Source organism: Panthera leo, chromosome C1 (genome assembly GCF_018350215.1).
Source record: "Panthera leo isolate Ple1 chromosome C1, P.leo_Ple1_pat1.1, whole genome shotgun sequence".
NCBI classification, from domain to species: Eukaryota; Metazoa; Chordata; class Mammalia; order Carnivora; family Felidae; genus Panthera; species Panthera leo.
Genome location: NC_056686.1, coordinates 19,571,571 through 19,595,201, shown reverse-complemented (window position 1 = coordinate 19,595,201; position 23,631 = coordinate 19,571,571). Strand labels below are relative to the sequence as shown.

At 55.7% G+C, this 23,631-nt stretch overlaps 1 protein-coding gene across 7 annotated transcripts; it reads left to right on the top strand.

Annotated features, from left to right (window-relative positions):
- The first annotated feature begins 665 nt into the window (after window positions 1-665).
- On the top strand, window positions 666-23,065 carry UBXN11 (UBX domain protein 11). 7 transcript variants are annotated; one of them, XM_042951718.1, is made up of 15 exons: window positions 666-763; window positions 5,093-5,198; window positions 5,991-6,019; window positions 6,616-6,714; window positions 10,302-10,402; window positions 10,890-10,944; window positions 11,418-11,494; window positions 12,465-12,591; window positions 19,425-19,639; window positions 19,928-20,005; window positions 20,990-21,023; window positions 21,218-21,321; window positions 22,500-22,573; window positions 22,648-22,788; window positions 22,878-23,065. In XM_042951718.1, exons 2-15 carry the CDS (start codon window positions 5,128-5,130, stop codon window positions 23,035-23,037), a joined length of 1,365 nt encoding a protein of 454 aa, XP_042807652.1. In that variant the 5' UTR covers window positions 666-763; window positions 5,093-5,127; the 3' UTR covers window positions 23,038-23,065. The 7 variants fall into 7 exon arrangements, with proteins under 7 accessions (XP_042807652.1, XP_042807647.1, XP_042807651.1 ...); XM_042951713.1 differs by having other exon boundaries at window positions 20,990-21,086; window positions 21,179-21,321; XM_042951717.1 differs by having other exon boundaries at window positions 20,969-21,023.
- The last annotated feature ends 566 nt before the right edge of the window (window positions 23,066-23,631 follow it).

Below are 23,631 nucleotides of genomic sequence, written 5' to 3'. Positions count from 1 at the left end.
TGAATACATTATTTCCTTTACTCCTCAGGGCAACCCTGGGGGCGGGGGGGTATTACCCCCATTTTACAGATGAAGAAACTAAGGTGCATAACTTGCCCAAGGACACACAAGTCAGACACCTGGACTCCTGAGGCTAGAGTCCATGTTCTCTAGTTGATCTAACCTAACATCTTACTTTTTAAGATGAAGCTGGGGAGAATTGTCTCACTCAAAGTCAATGTCTTATCCAAAGGCAAAGGGAGTCTCACCTGAACTTCTACACAAAGGAACTAGGATTTGAGCATCCCTGTAAGGCGCCATCTGGTTAAGAAGTGAGCAGAGAAATTCAGATTCAGGAAACATTTATTAAGTACTTGCATCATTTCAATTCATGCTCAAAAAAGCCCCCGCGATGTACTGTACTGATCACATGGGGAAACAGACTCAGCGGGATAATCTCCCCCAAAAATCAACTCAGCAAAAACGGTTGCATTGTCCGATTACACAAAGTCAGGTTTCGGCGGCTTCGTGAGTCTCCCCACTTTCGCGGGGGGAGGGAATAAAGAAACCCTCCATTTCTCCAGACTCCCGAGTCCCCTCACAGTGGTGGATTCTGGGATTTGCAGCATTCCGCGAAGAGTTTAGACTCGTGGGCCAATAGAATCCGAGCACAGGCGGCGGTACTCTCGAATTAGCCAATGAGAAGCGCACGGGTCCCGGTCGCCTGGGAAACCGCGTGACAACAAGATGGCGGCGCCGCGGGACGGCTCGGTGGCCCTGCGTGGTGAGTCTTTGCTCAAACCTTTGCGGCTCCGGAGTCTCCCACGCAGGCTGGGGTCCTCGCTCCGAGAGTCCGAGGATCCGCGAGCCCCGCGGCCGGGTTTCCCAGCAGCCTCCCGCGTCACGGGAGCGGCTTCGAGTCCCCGCCGACCGTGGCTTCCCGAGGAGGCCGGAGGAGGCGACGCAGCTCCCAGGGAAGGGTTAGGTCGTGACAGAAGTCGCGTCGTGAGCGCTTCCAGCTGGAGACAGAGGACTTGAAGGCGTGCAGGCGGCCGGGTCCTGTCGGCGCTGGAGAGCACTGGGGCCTGGGGTGGGGGGTGCCAATAGGCTGAGTACGTGTGACGAAGGACGTTACCAGTCAAGCACAACCCTGACTTGGGTCCCAAAGATGTAGGGGCATGAGACACAGCTTTCCTCTCAAAGCCCCGGTCTGCAGGGGAGACAGTCCAACCTTTAGGAGCCTCCAGCCTGAGGCGGGGGTCACAGCCCCTGGAAGCCCCCTCGTGAGGGGAGTAGACGTGGCTTTATCCTCCGGCCCACCCGCGGTCTGAGGGAGGAGGAGACGGAGTCCTGCGCTGAGGGGTCCCCAGACTATAGGGAGAGGCAGCCGTCACCCTCAGGGGTCCCTTATAACCCATGGGAAAGTTAATCTGGAGACCGTGTGTTGGATTGGCCTGGAGTGAGACAGGAAGCAGGGAAGTCAGGTGGCCTCCGTTGTGATAGCCCCAAGGAAGGGCAGTGAGAGCCCCACTAGGATGACCAAAGTAGGCATGGAAAGGAGGAGCTCTGTGAGAGACACTGCAGTTTAACCCACAAGATATGGTAATTGATGGGATTAAGAAAGAAGGAAGGAGAGGAAAATTTAGTGGTTGGATGATGTGGCCCCATTAAGAAGGGAGAAGTGGGAGGAGCTTATTTTTTTTTTTTCAACTTTTTAAATTTATTTTCGGGACAGAGAGAGACATAGCATGAACGGGGGAGGGGCAGAGAGAGAGGGAGACACAGAATTGGAAACAGGCTCCAGGCTCCGAGCCATCAGCCCAGAGCCTGACGCGGGGCTCGAACTCACGGACCGCGAGATCGTGACCTGGCTGAAGTCGGACGCTTAACCGACTGCGCCACCCAGGCGCCCCATGGGAGGAGCTTATTTTGAGGGAAGATGTTGGGTTTGGTTTGGGGACCAGATCCCTTTTTTTCTGTAATAGCTAATTCCCATGCTATGTATTTCACGCCTTTGAAATGTAAATTTCAGTAGTTTTTAGGATATTCATGAGAGTTGGGCAACCATCACCACAATTTAGAACATTTTCATCAGTCTAAAAAGAAACTCTGTACCCTTTAGCAATTACTCCCATTAACCCCCGCACCCCCACCCCCACCTGCTGCCCCCAGCCCTAGTCAACTAATCTACTTTCTGTCTCCAGATTGTCCATTCTGAACATTTTATATCAGTGGGGTCATAACATGTGGTATTTTGTGATTGACATCTTTCCTTTAGCATAATGTTTTCAAGGTTCATTCATGTGGCAACATGGGATTCATTTCTTTTTATTGCCGAGAATACTCCCTAGTAAGGATGTACCAGATTTCTTTATCCATTCATTGGTTGATGAACATTTGGGTTGTTCCCATTTTTTGGATATTATGAATAATGCTGCTATGAACATGTATACAAGTTTTTGTGTGGACGTAAGTTTTCATTTCTCTTGGGTACACCCCTAGGAGCAGAATTGCTGAGCCAGGTAGGTAACTGTTTAGCCTTTTAAGGAGCTGCCAGACCATTTTACGCAGCCACTGCACCATTTTACATTCCAGCTAAGGTTCCAATTTCCCCACCTCCTCACTGACACTTGTTAATTTCTGTCTTTTTTTTTTTTTTTTTAACCAGTTTCTTTTGAAGGGTCGTTACGGTGATGAAAATTTGGAGAAGGGAGAATGATCAGGTTTGATGAAAGTTCGTGGAGGGCAGTGTTAGCCACAAAAGGAACATCGCCTGTTAGCACGATAAAAACGTTCTAAAAATTGATTGTGGTGATGGTTTCACAAATCTAAGAATATACTACAAACCACTGAATTATACACTTTGAAAGGGTTAAGTATGTGAATTAGATCTCAATAAAGCTCTTTTTTTTTTTTTTTTTTTAAGGTCAGTACTGTATGATTCCATTTAGGGAACATTCTTGAAGTAAGAAAACAGTAGTGGTTGCCAGGGGTTGGGGATGGTAGAGGGAGGAGTGTGGGTGTGACTAACAAGGGGCTGACATGAGGGAGATCGTTATGGAAATGGAATCTTTGTGGTGATGGAGTAGTTATCTTGACTGCATTAGTGGTTACCTGGGTGAAATAGCAGAACAGGGTAGGGTACACACGTAGAGTAATGTAAAATGTCACTGCTGGGGAGCCACTGGGTGAAGGGCACACAAATCCCCTCTGTACTATTTTCCTAGTTTCCTGTGAATCTGTAATTTTAAAATAAAAACTTAGACTATAACAAAACAGACAAAAACAATTAAAAAAAAAAAAAAAAAAAGAGCCCAACCAAGGGAAGGGTGCACTTAGGAGTGGGGACCACATTCCAGGAAGGGGTTCCAGGCCAGGGGAGCTATGTGTGTAAAGGCCTGGTGCATTGGAGGCTGGGCTGGCTCAAGTGTGGGGGTGGGGGGGCAGAGGAGAGATGGGGGAGTGAGGTCAGGAGCCCCGGGCGGGGACCCGATCACCTGTGTTATGGAATTTTGAATTTCTTTCCTCTGGTGAGAAGGAGCCATTGGGAGCTTTTAGCAGGGAAGCGGCAAGGCAGCTTTGTGTTTAAGAAGAGCCCTCTGGCTGGACGCTGGCACAGGGGACCACGAGGGCCATCACACTTGGCCACAAAAACCATGAGGATGCCTGGATGAGCCGGCAGAGAGTGGGGCAGGCTAGGGGCATATTTGGAAGGCTGGATGATGGGGGCATGAGTCCCAAACTCCAGAAGGCTGTCTCCAGCTGGTACCAGTCCCCTTGCTGGGAGGCTTCAGGGGTACCAGTGGAAGCCAGTGCCACACATTTTCAAAGTGGAACTGCCTTGGATTTGTCCTAAAAAGACTTGATTCAAGCCCTGATAGAGGTCCTTTGGTTCTAGGATTTCTAGATATTAGCCACATAATATACTTAATTCATTGAATAGAGTAGTGGTCTTTAATTCCATCCCTGATGTGCATTCATCTTTCCAGAAGGAAGAGGGAAGGAAGGGAAAGAGGGAGGAAGGGAAATGAGCATGCGTGAGTGCCCCCGGTGTCTAGTAACAAACTATTTATTTATTTTTTTAAAGATTTTTTTTTTAGGGGCGCCTGGGTGGCTCGGTTGGTTGAGCGTCCGACTTCGGCCCAGGTCATGATCCCGTGCTTTGTGGGTTCGAGCCCATCAGGCTCTGTGCTGACAGCTCAGAGCCTGGGGCCTGCTTCCGATTCTGTGCCTCCCTCTCTCTCTGCCCCTCCCCTACTTGTGCTCTGTCTCTCTGTCTCCCAAAAATAAATAAATGTTCTTTAAAAAATTTTAAAGTTTTTTTTTATTTTTAAGTAATCTTTACACCCAACGTCGGGCTTCAACTCACAATCCCGAGATCAAGAGTTGCAGGCTCCACCAACTGAGCCGGCCAGGCGCCCCCACAGTTCGCATTTTTAAGTGTTTCCTTTCAGTGTGGCACTGGGCTCCGTGCCTTATGTAAGTTTTCCCTGAATCCCCTTGATAACCCTGCCTGGCTGGTACTACCACCAACCCCACTTTATACCAAGGGAGCCAAGGCACGGGTTATTCTGGTGGATGGCAGAGCCTGTGCAGAGCCTGGGCCCTTGACCTCCCTTCCACAAAGAGTGCCTTGGCCGCATTCTGCCCTTGGGTTGCCCCTCTGTGGCTCTGAGAATCAGAGTGATACCTGGGTTCTTGTGGGAGGGGAGGGGACATTTGGGCTTTGTGTCAACCAGCTCCTTGATGGATAGACAAAAACTCCGGCCTTCTGGGTAGTCTTATGCCCTGGCTCTAAGTTGGGAGAGTCCCAGGCTTCCAGCCCCTCTCTGTACCCCACCCCTCCCCCATCGCCCTTTCCCAGCCAGGCCCGGGGCCTCCAGGATCAGAGCAGAGAGCAGGATATCCAGAGGATCGGGCAGACATCCAGCACAGGGGGTCTGAGGCAAAGCTGCCTCCAGAAACCTCTTCAGGGGAGTGGGAAGAAGTGAGGGGTGCTGCTCCCTGGACAAGGCTCCCTCCTGAGACAAGGGGCCAGGAAGAGACGTTTCCCTGGTCCCGAAGCCCTGGGTCCCCTCTGTCCCCAAGGACTGACTTCCTTCTTTCTTCTCAGGGAGTTCCTGACAGCTAAAATCTAGAAGCAGAACTATGAGCTCGCCTTTGGCCTCCCTTGGCAAGACCCGAAGAGTCCCCCTGGAGTCAGAGCCTGTGAATCCAGGGTAAGGAGCCAGCCTCAGGGGGGGTGTCTTTGTGTTCATGCCCCTGCCTCCTCTTGCCACTACCCCCCCCCCCCGCCCCCGCACCCATCCCCCAGTGGACTAGGAGAATGGCTCCTAGTGTCTCAGGGAAAACAAGGAGGAGTTACATAGCTTTCCCTGACCCCTTTATCTTTCTCAAAAATTTTTAACTCCTTCATCACGTCTGAGCAAACACTGGGCTGGGCCCTGTGGTAGGTATGGGCCGGGTGGGAGAGGCGCAGCCCCCATGTTAGTCCGCAAGCATTGATGGTACCACTTCTCCGGCCCGGCCATGGGGGGGGGGTGGGGGGGGTGGGGTCTCTCGGCAAAGGGAGTTCTTTACATCTGTCCAGCACTTTCATCCCTTCGAAGCATTTTCTTTACCTCTCTCCTTTCTCTTCTGAATACCGCTTTGAGTCATTTGAAGGCCAAGGAGATCCAGAGCGGTTAAGCGACAGGCCTGGGGTCCCAAAGCCATTTCAGAACAGAGCTGGGGCTGGGCTCCTGGGCCTGGGATCTCTTGTCTTCCACCCAAGCCTCTGCCCCTCAGCCCTTCCCCACCTGTCTCCGTTGGGAGGAGGGGACACCTCAAAGCCTGTCCCTCGGCTTGTCCCAGTGCCAGGGATGGGATTCGGCGAGGGGATGGCCCTGGGAGGCAGAGGCCCAGCCTCCCTCTCCTTTAGGCTCGGCTGGGGATCTGGTGCCCAGAGCCACTCCCCTGATGACATTCGTAACTTGTCTGTCTTCCTTCTCCTTCCTGCCCGGGGTTCCCAGGAGGCGAGGGATAAAAATCTACGGAGATGGTAAGTGTGGGGTCTGCCCTGTGTGTCCCCCTCACCTCCCACCTGCTGGGTCTCCCTGGGGTCGTGCAGACGGAGAGAAGGAGAGCGGTTGCTGCACTGCTCCCTGTGGCTCCCCCAGCCCCCGAGGACAGGGCGTCCTGGCAGCTCTCTGATCAGAAGGCCCCACACCCTTAGCAGAGGTGTCATTGCTAACATTTGAAGCCCTCCACTCGCTGTGGGGTTGGCTGGTGGGATTTGAGCCCCGTCCTCCTCCTGACAGCCTCCTCTAGCCCATTACAGCCTTTTCTCCCTGAAGCCCCATCCTTGCTTTGCTGACCCATCCTCGCTGCAGGCTCAGACCTTTGCATCCCAACCCCATTCTTGCCTCCACTGTGCTGCTGGCATTGGCCACTCGGGTCCCCTCCAGAGTCAGGCTGGGAGAACTGCAAGAAGAAGCCTGTTCTCGTTGGATCCTTGCTCCCTGATGTCCCACGTGTTCTATCCGCATATACTTGTGGGTACAGAGTACAGGCTGCTTCATCCTGGCCAGAGCCCAAGGCCGCAGTTTCCTCCGGGGCTCAGCCCCAGAACGGTGACCTGGGCATCTCTGTCTGCAGAAGACGAGGTAAATATGCTGAATGACGGACGTGGCTCAGAAGAAAGAATCTCTGTCCCTTCCTGCTATGGAGGTATAGGTGCTCCTGTGAGTAGGCAAGGTGAGAACAGAGGCCTAAACAGGTCTGGGTCCCCAGCAGCAGGAGAGGGCCTCAGAGAAGGGGCGAGGCCCAGAGACTCATGGACCTACTCTTGCCTGTTCTGGGTGAGCCCACGGTTCCCAGGCTGCCCTCCTTACCTGGCCTGCACTGTCTCCCAAGGGCTGTGGTGACACTGACCCCAGAGGTGCCCAGATGGGGCTCACAGGGAAGCATCCTGGAGGAGGGAGAGTGGAATGGGCCTGGGCACAGGGGAGGCATGGGCGGGCAGGGTCGGAGTTTGCTGTGGGCCTGGAGGAGCTGGGCGTGAGGTCAGAATGTTCTACTAGCTGTGATATCTTGGATGAGCAACCTCCTGTCTCTCTGCCTCCACTTCCTCTGTGAGGGGGGAGGCAGTCCTGCACCAAACACCCCTCGTTGTTATAGGACAGGGAACTGAGGTGGAAAAGGAGACCAGAAGCACCTGGCCCCACAACCATTCAGACACAAAGTCGGGATCTCCTGCATCCCAGCCGGGGACACTTTCATTAGTAAACGCAACAACCAGGGCTCCTTGAGGAGCCATCCTGCACGCTCTCTGCCTCTCCCCTGGCACTTGCTCCCCACCCCACTCTCAGCTGGCGTTTGTCCCCACCAAGGTCACAGTCAAGGACTTGCCTGCCTGTCTCGCTTCTGTGCACAGCAGCATTCCACATCGGCCACCGGGCACCGTGCCCTCCTCGGATCGCCCTGGGCTCTTAGCTGCCATGACACTGCTCTCCCAGATTTCTCTCTGCCTCCCAGGCTCTTTCCTCTCTTTGCTAGCTTCTTCTTTTCCTCCCAGCTTTTCAGTGCGACGCTCCTCCCCTGGGTTCTCCTCTCTCTCCCCGCTCCGCCTTGGGAGCTCATCAGTGCTGTCTGTGCTGACCGGGCCCAGAGGTCTATATATCCGTTACAAAGCCTTGACTACAAGTCAGAGAAAACTCTTCTGAACATTGAGGAGGACTTGTCCTGCCCACCAAGAAGTCCAGGAAGCAGCTCCAGGGCTGTTAATCCATTGACTCGAAGACATCCTTGAACAGGTTTCTCCGTCTTTCCACTGAGCCATCCTTGACATGTTAGCCCATGTGGCTGGATGGTGACAAATGCAGTTCCTGCTTCACACACAGGGCAGCACGCAGGGGAAGGAGAGGACCCTTTCCTTCCCGTGTGTCTCTCTTGTTTTCCTTCTTTTCTTTCTTTCTTTCTTTCTTTCTTTCTTTCTTTCTTTCTTTTTTCTTTCTTTCTTTCTTTCTTTCTTTCTTTCTTTCTTTCTTTCTTTCTTTCTTTCTTTAATTGACCTCCAAGTTAGTTAGCATATAGTGCAACAATGATTTCAGGAGTAGATTCCTTAATGCCCCTTCCCCATCTAGCCTGTACCGCCTCCCAGGACCCCTCTAGTAACCCTCTGTTTGTTCTCCATATTTAAGAGTCTCTTCTGTTTTGTCCCCCTCCCTGTTTTTATATTAGTTTTGCTTCCCTTCCCTTGTATTCATCTGTTCTGTGTCTTAAAGTCCTCATATGCTTGAAGTCATATATTTGTCTTTCTCTGACTAATTTCGCTTAGCATAATACCCTCCAGTTCCATCCACGTAGTTGCGAATGGCAAGATTTCATTCTCTTTGATTGCCAAGTAATACTCCATTGTATATATATACACACCACATCTTCTTTATCCATTCATCCATCGATGGACATTTGGGCTCTTTCCATACTTTGGCTATTGTTGATAGTGCTGCTATAAACTTTGGGGTACATGTGTCCCTTCGAAACAGCACACCCGTCTCCCTTGGATAAATACCTAGTAGTGCAATTGCTGGGTTGTAGGTAGTTCTATTTTTAATTTTTTAAGGAACCTCCATACTATTTTTCAGAATGGCTGCACCAGTTTGCATTTCCACCAACAATGCAAAAGAGATCCTCTCTCTCCGCATCCTTGCCAACATCTGTTGTTGCCTGAGTTGTTCGTGTTAGCCATTCTGACAGGTGTGAGGTGGTATCTCATTGTGGTTTTGATTTGTATTCCCCTGATGATGAGTGATGTTGAACATTTTTTCATGTGTCGGTTGGCCATCTGGATGTCTTCTTTGGAGAAATGTCTATTCGTGTCTTTTGCCCATTTCTTCACTGGATTATTTGTTTTTTGGATGTTGAGTTTGATAAGTTCTTTATAGAATACTAACCTTTATCTGATATGTTGTTGTATGTAAATATCTTCTCCCATTCTGTCGGTTGCCTTTTAGTTTTGCTGACTGTTTCCTTTGCTGTTGCAGAAGCTTTTTATTTTGATGAGGTCCCAGTAGTTCACTTTTGCTTTTGTTTCCCTTGCCTCCGGAGATGTGTGGGGTAAGAAGTTGCTGCGGCCGAGGTCAAAAAGTTTTTTGCCTGCTTTCTCCTCGAGGATTTTGATGGCTTCCTGTCTTACATTGAGGTCTTTCATCCATTTTGAGTTTATTTTTGTGTATGGTGTGAGAAAATGGTCCAGGTTCATTCTTCTGCATGTCGCTGTCCAGTTTTCCCAGCACCACTTGCTGAAGAGACTGTCTTCAGCAAGGATATTCTTTCCTGCTTTGTCAAAGATTAGTTGGCCATACATGTGTGGGTCCATTTCTGGGTTTTCTATTCTGTTCCATTGATCTGAGTGTCTGTTTTTGTGCCGTCTTGTTTTCTTTCCCCAAATTTCTAATTTTGAAGAACTTGCAGCCTACAAAGCAATTAAAATAATGGTACAGTGCACACCCATATAAATGTCTGTTATCTAGATGCCACAGTTGGTGATATTTGGCCACTAATTTGCTTGCTCTCTGTCCATATACACATATGTACGAATGTAAATGTCTTTTTTTGAGGAACCGCTTAGAAATCAATTTCAGATATCATGACATTTCACCTCTAAAAACTTCAGCATGCATCTCCTACAAATAAGGACTCACGTGACCCCAGGACCAGGACCGCACCCAAGAATGCGGAGGACTCAGGACTGCTGTGGAGCACCGCTTCTGCGCTCAGATCTCCCGAGTTCCGAAGTAGCTCATAGCTATTGTTTTTCCTGATCTAGGTTCTGGTCAGGGCCGTGCACTGCATTTGACTGTTACACCTCTGTGGAACAGAGTCCTTGCCTTTTGAAAAAGTGACACGGACCCTGTGAGGAGCCAGGCCATGCGGGTCTGTGTACTTGTTTGTCGTTGGTGCGGACTTGCTCCTCTCTCCGCTGTGTTCCTGTAAACAGGGCGGGTGGGGGTGGGGGTGGCAAGGTATAGGCGCTTCATTTGACTGAGGGTGACTTTCTGAAAATGCTTCACTGGTCATGTGACCTGTATGGTACAGCACTCACTCATACTCCTTGGACACCTCACTGCACCTCTGCCTCAGTTTCCTAAAGCAGTTCATTTCCTCAGGGGCACATTGTGAGGACAGCATGAGCTGATATGTGTGAAGTATTTAGGACAGTCCCTATTATCTAAGTGGCAGCTGTTAGTATCACCCTTATTTCTGCTTCTGCGGACCCCCGTCCCCCCTCCACTGGACCCCCACACTTCAGCCTCAGCTCTAGGACTTTGTCTGTTTGGTAGTCCCTGTATTCCATGACTGGGAGCTGGTGGCCACCCTGTCGAGGAAGTTGCGGGACCTGGAACAGCAAGTGAAGGCTCAGACTGATGAGCTGCTGTCCAAGGTGGGACCCCCAGCGGTGGGGGTAGGGCCAGGGTCCGGTCTGAGGGGTGGAGGGGCCCAGGCTGGGGAGGCCAGTGAGTTCACTGCCACAGTAGGCCAGGGTGGGTGGGTTCTAGAACCCACCTCTTCCACAGTTCAAGGCCGGGTATGGCCTGGGGCTGATCTGGGTCCCCGGGAGCTGAGCAGAGAAGCTAAGGGTCTTCTCTACAGCTGAGTAAGGCCACTAGCCTTGCACCACGTGGCAGCAGTGACTGCTGAGCGCTGGGCCACTTGGGCACGCTCCACGCCTATCCCCATTTCAGTGGAACCACAAGGATATCTGAGGCATAGGAGCAGCGGCTGTGCCAAAGGATGGCAGGGGCAGGGTCTTTCAACTCCCCGGTGCCCCACAGAGGCAAAAAGTTTGGATCTTCCCATCTGGAAGATGGGTTCTTTTGTGCTCTGGGAACCCCCAGGCCTGCCTGCGCCCCCTTGTCTTGTTGCTGTAGGATCGGAAGATACGGGCTCTGGAGGAAATGTTGCAGACCCTCCGGGAGCACCAGGGTAAGGGGCGCTCCCGGTGGGCGGTCAGCCTTCCTGGGGCCCCTCCCTTGGGCCAGTGGCTCCTGGACATCAGGGCTCCAAGAGCATCAAGCTGAGTCCTATGGTGAGGCCTGGACAGCCGAGCCCAGAGAGAGGCAATGACGCACTCAGGGCAGTGCCCTCCTATGTGGGACCAGGTCCCCCGAATGCAGACATAGCCCAGCCCCGAGCATAGGGCATGCCATGTCGGGGAACATGGTGCCCTCAGGAGCCCCCGGGGGGGGGGTTGGTGAGAAGGGTGGCTGGCGGTCTCCTGAGAGTCAGTCCAGTCATCCCCGCCTCAAGGTCAGGGGGAGAGTTTTCAGGGGACCCCTCGAGTTCTCAAGGGTCAGCCTCTCCAGATGACCCTGAGGGCAGAACGCCGGGCGAGGCCAGAGGTGGTCTGGCAGCCTCCTTGCCGGGGCGGCAGAACCCTTCCTGATCTTTCCCTGAAGGCAAGGTCACCCTGCAGCGGCAGAAGCAGCTGGAGACCACGTGCTTGCAGCTGCAGCGGCAGGTGGGGGAGATGGAGGTAAGAGAGGCGCCTGCCCCTCAGGACCTGGCCGGGAGCCCGCCCGTCTGGGTCTCCCTCCCACATATCCCATGTGGGGCCCTGCCCCGTATTTCCCTCCTCAGGACTAACCTGAGGAGCTGGAGCAGAGAGGAGGGGTTCGAGTCTGCTTTGCAGGTGGCGCTCGCGGGGTCGTGGCTGAGGCCCGGGTGGAGGGGCTGCCACTGACTGAGCCCCGGAGGCGCAGGGCTTTAGGAGGCAGTGGGGGGGACCCGGAGTCGTGACCGTTGGGGATGAGTTCGTGTTGAGTGAGGCAAGATGTCTAAGCGAAGACGGCTGGGAATGTGAAACCGAGAAGGAGTGATGTGTGTTGCAAGAGATGAAGACGGAAGAGGGCCGCTGGGTTTGGCGCCAGGCAGGCTGTTGGTGGCCGCAGCCGCGCGGTTCCAGTCAGTTGTGGAGAAAGGGGCTGGGTAGAGTGGGTTCAGGAGAGAAGGAGCTGAGGAAGCAGTGACAGGAAGTGTAGACAAGTCAGAAGTTTTCCTGTGGCGGAGGGGACGTGAGGCCCGGCCCTCGAGCGGCTGCGTGTGGCTCACCGCGTCCTCGGTCCTGTGCAGCCCGTGTCCCTGCCGCTCCTCCGCTCGGGCCAGATGCGTGGGGTGCCCCGCTGCCATCAGGGCCACCTTCCGTGCGGCCCTCCATGCCAGACCCTGCTTTAAGCACTCGGCCTGAATTACCGTCCTGAGTCCTCACAAGCTTATGGGTCAGGTGTTGTCATCTCCGCTTTACAGGAAAGAGCCCAGGGCTCTAGGAGGTGAAGTGGCTTCCTAAGGTCACAGCCAGAAAGCTTCCAAGACCCTGGGGCCCATCTCTTCTGCCCAGTTGACTCTGGGAGCCGAGGCCTGAGGCTGGGGCCTGGGCGGATGCTGCCTGTTCCCCGAGGGGCTGAACTGACTGTGCCCCCTGGGACCTTTCCCTTCTCTCTGCACAGCGGTTCCTCAGTGATTACGGGCTGCAGTGGGTGGGCGAGCCCGAGGACCAGGAGGACTCAGAAGACAACTCAGACTCGGAGGATGGCAACACAGACTGGATGACAGCCAAGAAGTTCTGGAAGCCAGGTAGAGTAGGGGGTCTGTCCCTGGCCCCTCCTACAAAGGGAATTCTCCAACAACACCTTCCTTTGGGCCAGTAGCTGTCCAGAGACCATGCCATCCGTGCTCCTGACACAGGAACTGGGAGGAAAGGCCTCAGCCTCCATCACTGACCACCTAACCCGCCACCACTTTCTTCCTCTGGTCTTGCCTCCAACTCCCTCCTGGCTCACCTTTCGAAGGCTCCAGGGACCCTGAGATACAAGATGTAACAAGACCCCAGGCTTTGTCTCAGGCTGCACTCCGTAGTTTACAAAATGGCGTCCATCCAAAAGATTTTCAAAAACGATTTCTCTGCTTTGGAAGCTGCCCCTCAGTCCCAGGGCTCAGTCCCCTCTTTGGACCTCCTTTATTAGCTTCACTTCTAGCCAGACCGTTGAAAGGGACCTGTTTCCGTGAGATTCCACCAGTCTTTATTTTTAACTTGACTGCCAATATCTAGAGGGCTGCACCCCATAGATTTGGGGCCATAGAAAGCCCGGGTCCATTCTCTTCAAAGCATGGAGGTGATTGCCCAGAAGGTACACTTCTCCAGGCTCCGGAGTCAGTCAGCCCGGGGCCCTTCTCTTCATTCCATCACCCGTTCCAGGTGTGGCTTGGGCACGTGACTTCTGTTCTCTGAGCCTCCAGTCCCCCATCAATAAATGATGGTGTACCCTTCCCCGCAGAGTGGGAAGGAGTCAGTGGGTTAGACGCAGAGCACCTAGCACTGACCTTGCATATCCTCAGCCCAACAAGTAGGGGTTTAATTGTTCTGCACAGTCCGATGGCAGGGGCAGCCTCGTGGAAGCACTGATGAGCATAGCTCCCAAGGGGAGTGTTTGGAAGATGACAATACTGTCTTGATTTCAAGACAGGCTTGTTGCTGAGTGAAGAATGAGACTCAAAACATGGGAGTCCTGCCTCCCCTTCAGGCCTGCGCCCTGGCCAGACCCCCTACATCTTAGGGCACAGCTCCCTCACTGCTTTGTTCTACTAAACACGTCACTTCCCATCGGAAGTGGAGCTTGCAAAGCATTTTCATGAATAGCTTTGATGTGGGCCAGGGCTTGTTCCATTTTATAGATGGGAAAATGGAGGCACTTAAGTCTCTGACTGTTGAGTGAAGAGGGCAAGACTTAAGGCTGAGAGCTTATTTAGGAGGTAGGTACAGTCATCCAGGCAGACGATGAGATGATGTCCTGTGGAAGGGTGATCCTGGCGGGCAGGGTGAGGAAGGGCAGGGCAGAGATTTAGGGGGTGGAATCTGTGCCCTTGGTGATTGTGCGTTAGGGAGCTGACAGGAGGAATTGGGGATGGCCCTGGGACACCCCGTCCTGCGGTGAGAGGCCGAGCCCTGGAAGGTGACTGCCAGATGCTGTAAGGGCGTTTCTGGGGTCCAGGGCCAGAGGCCTGCCAGCACTATGCCCTGGGCCCCCCGCATGTCCCTGCTGGTTGGAGGGCAGGCTTCCTCCTGGCAGTGGGGGCCTTGCTGCTCCTTTGGGGGTCAGACCAGCCAGCTGGTTTCCGGACCTGGCCCTGTGGATTCCCACCCTCTCCCGCCAGAAACAGAGCTGACTTCACTCTGCTCTGTGTTGTTTGTTTATGCCCACAAGAGGCTGGCTCTGAAGCTGAGTGCCTCACAGCCAAAGCAACTTGTGAAAACCCTCTGCCAAAACTCTATCTGTGTGTCCTCTTCCTTTGGCTTTCTTTTTATTTATTTTTAAAATGGTTATTTATTTATTTTGAGAGAGAGAGAGAGAGAGACAGAATGGGGAAAGGGCAGAGAGAGAGAGAGAGAGAGAGAGAGAGAGAGAGAGAATCCCAAGCAGGCTCCACACTGTCAGACCAGAGCCCGACATGGGGCTCGATCTCACGACTGAGATCATGATAGCTGAAATCAAGAGTCAGACACACTCAACCGACTGAGCCACCCAAGCACCCCTTCCTTTGGCTTCCTGATTCTTCAACATGGAGGGGCCTCAACTGAGCTCTTCTGCCAGATGAACGAGATGCTTTTCATCTCCAGCCGCTTTTCCTCCTGGTCCGTTCCTTCTCCTCCCCCTGCTTTGTCCCCAGGTGCCAGGCTGCTTCTGCCCCCGGGTACACAAAACCGGCCCTTTGCTGGCCCCATACCCTGGCTCATTTCTCTGGCTCTGCCTCTGTTGGATACCACTCCCCCCAGGCCCCCCAGCAGACTGGTTGAGGGTGGCCCAGGGCATCTGTGTTGGGCCAACCAGTCTAGAGGCAGGACTCCTGCCTTGGGGAGGGCAGTCCACTGCTCTTTAAGGGGACCCAGTACAGGGGAAGCCTTGCAAGGACTTGGCCTCAGGCTGGATCATTCACCCCTTCCCACCCTCCCCACGGGTAAATTGAGCGTTAAATAGGATGCCAGGTGCTTTGGGGGTATGCGGAGACATGAAAGGGACAGTCCTACTCTGGTCACAACCCATGGCCAGGTGTTGAGCCTCAGGGCTGAGAGCTCCTCACTCCCCCTTGTCCCCTCTGAGCTCCCTGCTCTCACTCATCCCAGTCTTCTCTGAGCTCCTCCTCCCCCTTCCCTGTCCCCTGTGAAGCTGCTCACTCTCCCACCCTTCACCAGCAACTTCCTGCCATCCCCCTACATCCCCGTTCCCCCTGCGGCCTCTGCCTGTCCCCTAGCACCCTTCCTCCCAAGCCCCAGTCTCCTGCACCTGGGTGGAGCCTCTTCCCTCCCCTGCCCGGAAGCTGTGCCGTTTCAAGTCTTCACTCATCCCTGAGCCTCCCTTGAGTCCCTGGAACTGGCCTGGATTAGACCCTAGGCAGGCTAGGCTCCTCCCCACCCTCAGCCCCCCCGTCAGGCCTGTGCTGTGTCCCCCCAAAGTGCCTGGTCCCCTTTTATCCCCTCTTTGGAAGCTTAGCTCAAACCCAACCTCATGGAGTACCTGCTCGAGTGCCTGCGGCCAAGACTGTGCCACCTGCACTGCGCCCAGCATGTGGGAAGGGGCTCTGCATTGGGGTGACAGGGTTAAAGGCTCCAGCTGAGGAGTGGGGGACCTGTGTGGGCAAACTGCTTCACCTCTCAGAGTCCGTGTCCTCATCTGTGGAGCGAGGAGATGGTGTGTGACGCCCGGGCCCCTGAGAGCACCGAATGCCACAATGCACGTGGGGGTTCTTGCAGGCTGCCGCATGGTGGCTGATCGGTGACCACGAGCCATGGCTGCTCGGCCCCTGTCAGGCCCCAGAGTGCCCAGCACGGTGCTTGGCCCGTGGGCAAGGGCTTGGGCCCACGCACATATTGGTGGGGGTGCCTGGGTGCCCAGGCCTAGACAGTCAGGCACGCCAGGACCGTGCAGAGCACGGATGAGGTGGGGGCAGGCGGTATGATGCTCAACCGTGGGGGCCAGAGAATTGGTTGTGGTCTCCCCTGGCAGTGATCAGACTCTGAGGCCCTGTTTTCTTTCCACTGGTTCCCCTGAGGAGCAGAGTGAATGCAGGTCCCCAGAGCAGGGCCAGGCTTGCAGGTGTGCGGAGATAGCGGGTCTATTTCTGGTTCAGCCTTTGGGGGAGGTGGTGGGGACAGGCCTGCTGGGGCCCCGGGGCACCACGTTGGTATTCACAGCAGCAGGTGTGTCCTTCCTGCAGGGGTGATGAGCCAGCCCAGGGCAGGCCCACCACTCACCTGCTGAGAGTGGCAGGGTCTGGCCCTCCTCTGGGCTCCGCAGCCTCCACGGTGGCACTTACCACGTGCCATTGTCCCTGCTGTCACCCCGTCTCCTTCATTCAAGTATGATCTTGAGGAGGGAAGGACTCTGGGTATGAGGATACCCATGATTCTCAGGGCCTTGCAGAGCTTGGACGCTCCGGACCTGTTGGCGGGATGGAGGGATGGATCCAGAATGTGCTTCCTGAGCACCCACTAGGGCTGGATGCTCTAGCCTGCATTCAAGGAGTGCCCATTGTGGCTGGCAAGCCAGTGAATGGAAAAGGACAACAGCCTGTGCCAAGGCCCGCAGGCTCCAGGGACTCAGGAGGCTTAGTCTCCAGGGGAGGGGCTCCTGGCAAGGCGTCTCAGAGGGCATGGTGAGTGAGCACACTGAGCCAGTGATGAGCAAGAGGGTGTGGTGTTAGTGACAACAGCCACCATCTGCCAGGTACTTCCTGTGAGCCTCAGAGCCACCTGTGAAGTGAGGACTTTTATTATCATTTTATAGAAGAGGAAGCCAAGACCCAAAGAGCTAGGCCCACTTGCTCAGGGATCACACAGCTTGGAAGCAGTAATCCTTGGCTCCAGAGAGTGATGGGGGAACAGGTCGAGGGGAGGCTGGGGTACCCGGGCTTCGAGGGTCTCAGGAGTTGAGCCAAGGAGCTTGATCTTGGTCTCCATGCCTAACTCCTCTTTTTAATAGAATCACGGGCTCCCAAAGTTGTCTGAGGCCTCAGAGATGGTCTCTCCCTGAACCACACCCCTCCTGAGAAAGGGATCCCAGGGAGCAGAGGCAGCCTGCATGAAGCACCGAGAACAGAAGCTTAGAGTCACCTGGGCCCTGAAAGCTGCAGGAGCGGGAGCAGGTCGCTTTCCAAGGTTTAGTTTCCTCACCTGTAAAACGGGAGTGGTAACAGCTGCCTCTAGGTGCTTGGCACGAAGTAAACACCGAGTCGTCCTTACAGTCCATTCCTCCTGCTGGATCTTGCGGGCAGCGGGATAGAGGTTCCTATTCTGTCCCATCCCAAGGAAGAGAGAGAGAGGAAATGCCTCATTAGACCTCTGACCTGCCTCACCCCATGTGACCTGGCAAGAGGCCGGGCTTCTTGTTGCGTACTCCCGGCTGGCCGCGTGGTGGCCATGCCAGGATTCCTGCCTTATTCTCTCAGCCCAGGTCCGCCTGGTGCTGTGGTTCTATCTCCTGGGCCCCTTGTCTCCCCCTGGGCTGCTGCACCCCATATGTGCCCAGCCCGCCCGGCTTTCACTTCTCCATGCCTTAGCCCCACTGGCCGAGAGCCTCCAGCACTATTTTCCTCAGCAAACTCTTTTCACTCTAGTTGCTTCTTGGCATCCTCCCCTGGGCTTCCACCAGCCCTTTCCACTGCCGACCATCCCGTGCCCATCAGCTCTCTGAAAAAGCCTTGGCCCCAGTGTATCCGAGTGGTCCTGGGTCCGCTTGATGTGATCTCCGTGGGCCAAGTCATCTGACTTTTCTGGGCCTCACTGTCTCCACCTGTAAGAGTACAGGGGTGGGGACAGGAGTTCGATGAGACGAGCTTTTGCATTATTTTTAGGCTTACCAATGTGTTCTGAATGTAGTTTGTTGTTAAAGGAAAATAGTGGCTTGATATTGTTCTGAGTCATGCCAGGAATGCCCAGAATGTCCAGTGAGTTTTTCTTGGGAATCTCAGGAACCCTAGGGGACCCCAGGAGGAGGTGGGGGGCCGGTGCAGCCCCTGCAACCTAGGAGATGTAGGGGAGGGGGAAGTCCAGCTGGGGCCTACCATTTCAGCAGCCACAGAGGCAACAGGAAACAGAGCCACCCACATCTGTACTTCCTCCGCACAGCCACCACACCTATAGAGCCATTGCACCACTCTGAGGAAAGGAATTCGGTCCCCAGAGTCCCGACCCACATCCTGTCGCAGCCTGGCTGTCCTGGTGAAAATAGCGTCCAAGAAGGCCCTGAAAGTCACTGAGGTTTTGTAGGGTCACACCCCTAGTAGACTGGGAGCCAGATCGACTAGGGACTAAGGCCCTTAGTCAAGGACTAAGGACTGAGAACAGGCCCCTGGCCTGTCCCCCTCCAGCATCCCACCTGCCCTCCAGCCTTTCCACTCTGGCATCTGTTGTGGCTGTCCCCACCACCCCCTGAAGCGTATGCACCCCTGTGTGCACAACACATTTTTCAGAAGAGGAGGCCAAAGCGTCTTTCAGCTTCTCAAAGGGATGTGTGAAATAGTTGTGTGTCCCCTACCTGTTCTGTCCAGCAGCTGTCCTGACATCCCCCCCCCCCCCCCAGTAGCCACGTGTCCCTACCCCCAGGCTCCCCATCCGGATGGTGCAGATGGGTGGGAAAAGCAGACTCTAGAGTCAGTTCCTCCTCTAATTTGCCAAGTGACCTGGGGCAAGTCATTTTTTATCTCTGTGGGCCTGTTTCCTCATGTGTAAAATGGAGATCAATGACTGCTGCGTCATAGCCTCTGGATCGGCCTGAGGTCCGTTTGTGCAAGGTGGGGTTGGTAACAGTAACCAGCTGGACAGAGTGCTTGCTCCGAGCTGGCCCTCACTTGGCCATCTTCCTGCACCCCGGTAGCCATCCTGGGAGGCAGACACTATCATACCCTTCTAGGAGAGAATGCTGTCGTGCAGAGCATTGAATGACTTGACCAAGGTCACACAGGTGGAAGCCGCAGAGCTGGGATTTGAACCCAGACGGACTTCATCCAGAGCTGGGAGCTCTGCACTGCGCTTTTCAGTGGCTGACCCCGTGCCTGACACGGGCAGAGCTGGGATCAGATCCTGCTCCTGCCACTTACTCCGTGCATCCCTAGGCAGCCATTAACCCCTGACCTGCGGTTTCCTCATCTGAAGAATGGGGGTGATTGTAGCCCCTACAGCATAGGGTTCGTATGAAGAGACAGTGGCATTATAGGCATTAAGCCTCTAGCATACGGCGAGTGTTCAATAAAAGACAGCTATTATCTAGTGGTAGTTGTCCTTCTTCCTCCCCAGGTGGCCACCTAAGGAGGTGCGAAGGCCACTGCTTAGCATGCAAGGGGCCATGGAAACCAGGGCTGCTGGGGCACACAGCTGCCATGAAGAGAGGCTCATGGGTGTTTATCCTCTTTGCCAGGGGACTCATTGGCGCCCCCCGAGGTGGACTTTGACAGGCTCCTGGCCAGCCTGAAGGATCTCAGTGAGCTGGTGGTAGAGGGTGACACCCAGGTGACACCAATGCCCGGGGGAGCACGGCTCCATGTCCTTGAGCCCATCCCACTGAAGCTCTATCGGAATGGCCTCATGATGTTCGATGGGCCCTTCCGGCCCTTCCATGACCCCTCCACACAGGTAGGAGGGGTGGGGAGGGGAGACAGGCCACTCTGGTGCCCTTGCCCCCTCCCCTTGCTCACCATTAGTTGGTGATGGGGGGCTCAGCCCACCCCCCATAGGTACCCAAGCCCACGTGCAACTTGCAGAAACAACCCCTCCCCCCACCAAGTCCTGGGGCCCTGAATATGTGCAGAGTGTGACCCACTGGGTAAGCCCGGGGCCCGGGGCCCGCCCTCTGGACAGGAAGCAGAGCGGTAGGTGCCGCACGGGTCCAGTCGGGCCTCACTCTTCCGATCCCTGCCGCAGCGCTGCCTCCGAGACATTCTGGACGGCTTCTTCCCCTCAGAGCTCCAGCGACTGTACCCTGACGGGGTCCCCTTTAAGGTGATGGGCTGCTCCTCAAACCACCCTGTGTGGGGATTTGGGAGGGGGTGGGGACAAACAGCTTCCTCAGGCATCACCCGGTCTGAGGTGGGAAGCCACTGCCCCACCTAAGGGGACCCAGTCTCTGATGACCTCTGGGGAGGAGGGTGAGCCTGAAGCCCGGCCAAGAAGGGCAGGGAGGCTGCAGGGGCTGCAGTTGCCCGGTTAGCAAGGGCACCGGCCTGTGGCTAAGCGGCAGGCAGTGCCCCCTGCTGGCACCCTGGAGGCACAGCCTTCGGCCTTGTAGGGCCAGTGCCCCTCCCCAGCGCCCAGGACACCCTGACAGCCTGGGGTCCCTGAGACTCCATGCAAAAGTGGCCTGACTTGCCCCAGGGGCTCCTGAAGCCATCTGATGGGTACGGAAGGCAGTGCCGTGGGGACAAACGTGGGCCTGAAGGACACGGCATGAGCCATCCCCCTGCCGGCGGGGGTGAGATGAGGGGTGCAGTGGGGGGGAACTCTTGAGCCGCAGCCGGAAGGCGGTGCGTCATGCCACAGCAAGGGTGCACGAGGGCGTGTGTGCCACCACCACCACCCGGGCTTGGAAAACCGTGTGAGTCACGACTGGAGGTGTTGGAGGTAGTGCCTGCCAAGGCGGGCTCTGCCCTCTCCTAACACCCTGGTCCCTTGCTTCCTGGCTGGCTCCTGAGAGGGGCTGTCTGGGGAGGATGGCAGTACAGTGGCTCTAGCCGGCATGGCGAGGGGTGCTTGCAGGAGGAGCCGAGCCCAGGTAGGTGAGAGCAGCATGAACTGCAGCTCTCTTGGGGCCTCAGTTTCTTCATCCGTAAAATGGGGATTGCACCAGACTGTCCCTCGAGCCTGTTCCTGGGGGGGGGGGGGGGCGTGCTCTGGGCAAGCAAGGGTGGGGGTGGAGCCCAGGGCTGAAGGTCGAGGCCCACCGCTTTCACCCTTCCTTCTTGCCAGGTGAGTGATCTGCGCAATCAGGTCTACCCGGAGAATAGGCTGGAACTGTTCCCAGGTGAGGGCCGCGTGGTGGGCTGGCAGAGGATTCACAAGCCCATGGACAGGATGGAGCCCCCAGGTGAGCTTGGCCCTGAGGCCGAGCCAGGCGGCAGGGCCGCTGTGTGGGACAGGCTCCAGGTGGCCTCCTCCACCATCACCCGTCACTCCCAGTCCCTCCCCAGGCCCAGGCTCCCAACGCACTCCCTGCAGGCTCCAGGATGACTGCTGAGAAGTTTCTGAACAGGCTCCCCAAGTTTGTGATCCGGCGAGGCGAGGTGATTGACATCCGGGGCCCCATCCGGGACACCCTGCAGGTGAGGCCAGCCCTAGCTCCCCCAGCCATCTTGAGCTCCCTGGCCCAACCTACCAGAGCAGTGGCTTGTCTGGAGACTCAGGCTCGAGGGCTGCTGAAGGGGGCCTGGAGGGAGAAATGAGGCTCTCGAGGCAGTTCCACTGACTCCTGAAAACAGGGAGGGCTGCATCCAGAGATGGGCTGTCTCCGTGGCAGTATGGCTGTAAGAAGGGGAGAGCCGGAGTCTAGGCCAGGGGTGAGCCCAGGGCCCAGGCCACCCCCTCGAGGTCCAGACCAGACTATCCAGTTCAGTCCTGGATACCCCTTTCTGGCCCTCAGAAACATCCTCCTCCTTCCTCACTCCCCATCCCGCGGCTCCTCCCCCGTCTCCACCCGTGAAAGGTACCAAACCTCAGTTTCCCCCACGCTGCCTCCTTCACCGCACATTGCCAGAATCCACGTCTTCTCTCTGTTCCCTCTGCCCGCCATGCTAGTCGAGGCTCCAGAGTAGCCCTCTCAGATACCTGCAGTGGCCTCTCACTGGCCTGCCACCTCCCCTCCTGCCTTGCCAACTGTCCTCCCCCAGCAGTCCTTGTGCTTCTGTAAAAACGTAAGTTGGATCTGGGCCTTCCCTGTTGAGACCCTTCAGTGGTTCTCGGGTAAGGCCAAGCTCTTATCTGGCACTCAAGGCCCACCACTCCTTGTTGGTCCTCTTCCCACCTCTAACCTTTTCTTTTTTCCAGTCCAACCTGATTCTCAGCTTTAGCCACATGAACTGCTGACACTTTCCCAAATATATCACCTCCAGAGAAGCTTTCCCTGACCAGGGGATCTCTGCCCATGTTGTCTGGAACATCCCTGTGCCCATTCCACTTCTATGGACTCCTCATCCTTAGTCACTGCTCAGGGGTGGTTTCCCCTGGGAAGCTTCCCCTGGGAAGCTGTTCATTGTGTGGGGTTCTGTCTCCCCCACTACGCTGAGGGACTTCAAGGCTTCTTAGGGGAATGATGGGGCTGCCTTCCAAAGCTTCCCTTCCATTTCTTCTGCTTGGGCCCCAGTTTACACAGAACACCCCTCCCCTTTTGGCTCACTGGTCTCATCCATCCCTGGTAAAGAAGAAGTCCCCTCTAAGGATTGGGGGGAAGGGTGTGACTCTAGCAGAGCCCAGGGCTCTGTCCTCTTTCATCGATGCCTTCCAGAACTGCTGCCCATTGCCTGCCCGGATCCAGGAGATTGTGGTGGAGACACCAGCCTTGGCTGCTGAGCGTGAGAGGTGAGGGCTTGGTGAAGAGGTGAGGACCTTGGGGTTGGGCCACCAGGGGGCACTGATGGCCTCTAGGTCCACAGGAGCCAGGAGTCCCCCGAGTCACAGGCGCCCCTGCTCTCCATGCTGCGCATCAAGTCTGAGAACGGCGAGCAGGCCTTCCTGCTGATGATGCGGCCCGAGGACACTGTTGGCGATGTGCGCACCCTGCTTGCACAGGCCAGGTGGGCATGGTGTGGGGCCGGCAGCTACGGGGAGGGGGGGGGGTCTCTGGTCCCAGGACACGGCCTGATCAGTTCTGCCCGGTCCCCAGAGCCGTGGACGCCACGACCTTCGAGATCATCAGTACATTCCCACCCACGGTCTACCACGACGACACGGTCACGCTGCAGGCCGCAGGCTTGGTGCCCAACGCAGCGCTGCTGCTTCGGGCTAGCCGGGCCCCACCGCCTGCCCCAGGCCCTGGCCCCTGATCCAAATAAAGCGCCCGCTCCCACACTGGCTGCTCCGCACACACAAGGCTCTCTTGGCGGGGCAGCCCAGCTGGGCGCCAGGGAAGGCCCGGGGAGGGGGGGGGGAGGGGCAGTGCAGACCCGCCCCTCGGTAACTCGAGCTCCAGCTGGCGGGCCTAGCTGCTGGGTCTTTGTCCTCTAGGTTCCTTTCTCCCCAGAAGGGCTAAGCAGATCCAGTGGAGGGAAGGCAGGCTCCAGCTCAGCCTCAGCTGGTGCAGAAGGGCCTCATGTGCAAGCGTGCCGCGAGCAGGTTCCTGTGCACACAGAGAACCACACGCACATGTGGCCACTTCCCCAACATTCTGCACAAAGCCACTGTGCCCAAACTGGCAGAACTGCGGCCATGAACCCACTTCCATGACACGCCCATACTTAGCCAGGATGCTGGAACCCAGGCAGGCAGCCACATGGCGCGGTCACATTACCGACAGGCATACAGATGTGCTACACTCACCAAGCCGGGCGTGTCAGGACACTATCACATGCATGTGAATCAGGAAGTGACCCACCCACACTGTTTAGAGAAACGCTGGTCCACACAGTTATGCATATGCC

Excerpts from the sequence above, each read along its gene's own strand:
- UBXN11 (XM_042951712.1), top strand. The coding sequence starts at position 5,128 with ATGAGCTCGCCTTTGGCCTCCCTTGGCAAGACCCGAAGAGTCCCCCTG. Across the intron at positions 19,640-19,927 it reads TCCATGACCCCTCCACACAG|CGCTGCCTCCGAGACATTCT; the intron begins GTAGGAGGGGTG and ends TCCCTGCCGCAG. Across the intron at positions 21,087-21,178 it reads GGACAGGATGGAGCCCCCAG|TCCCTCCCCAGGCCCAGGCT; the intron begins GTGAGCTTGGCC and ends CGTCACTCCCAG.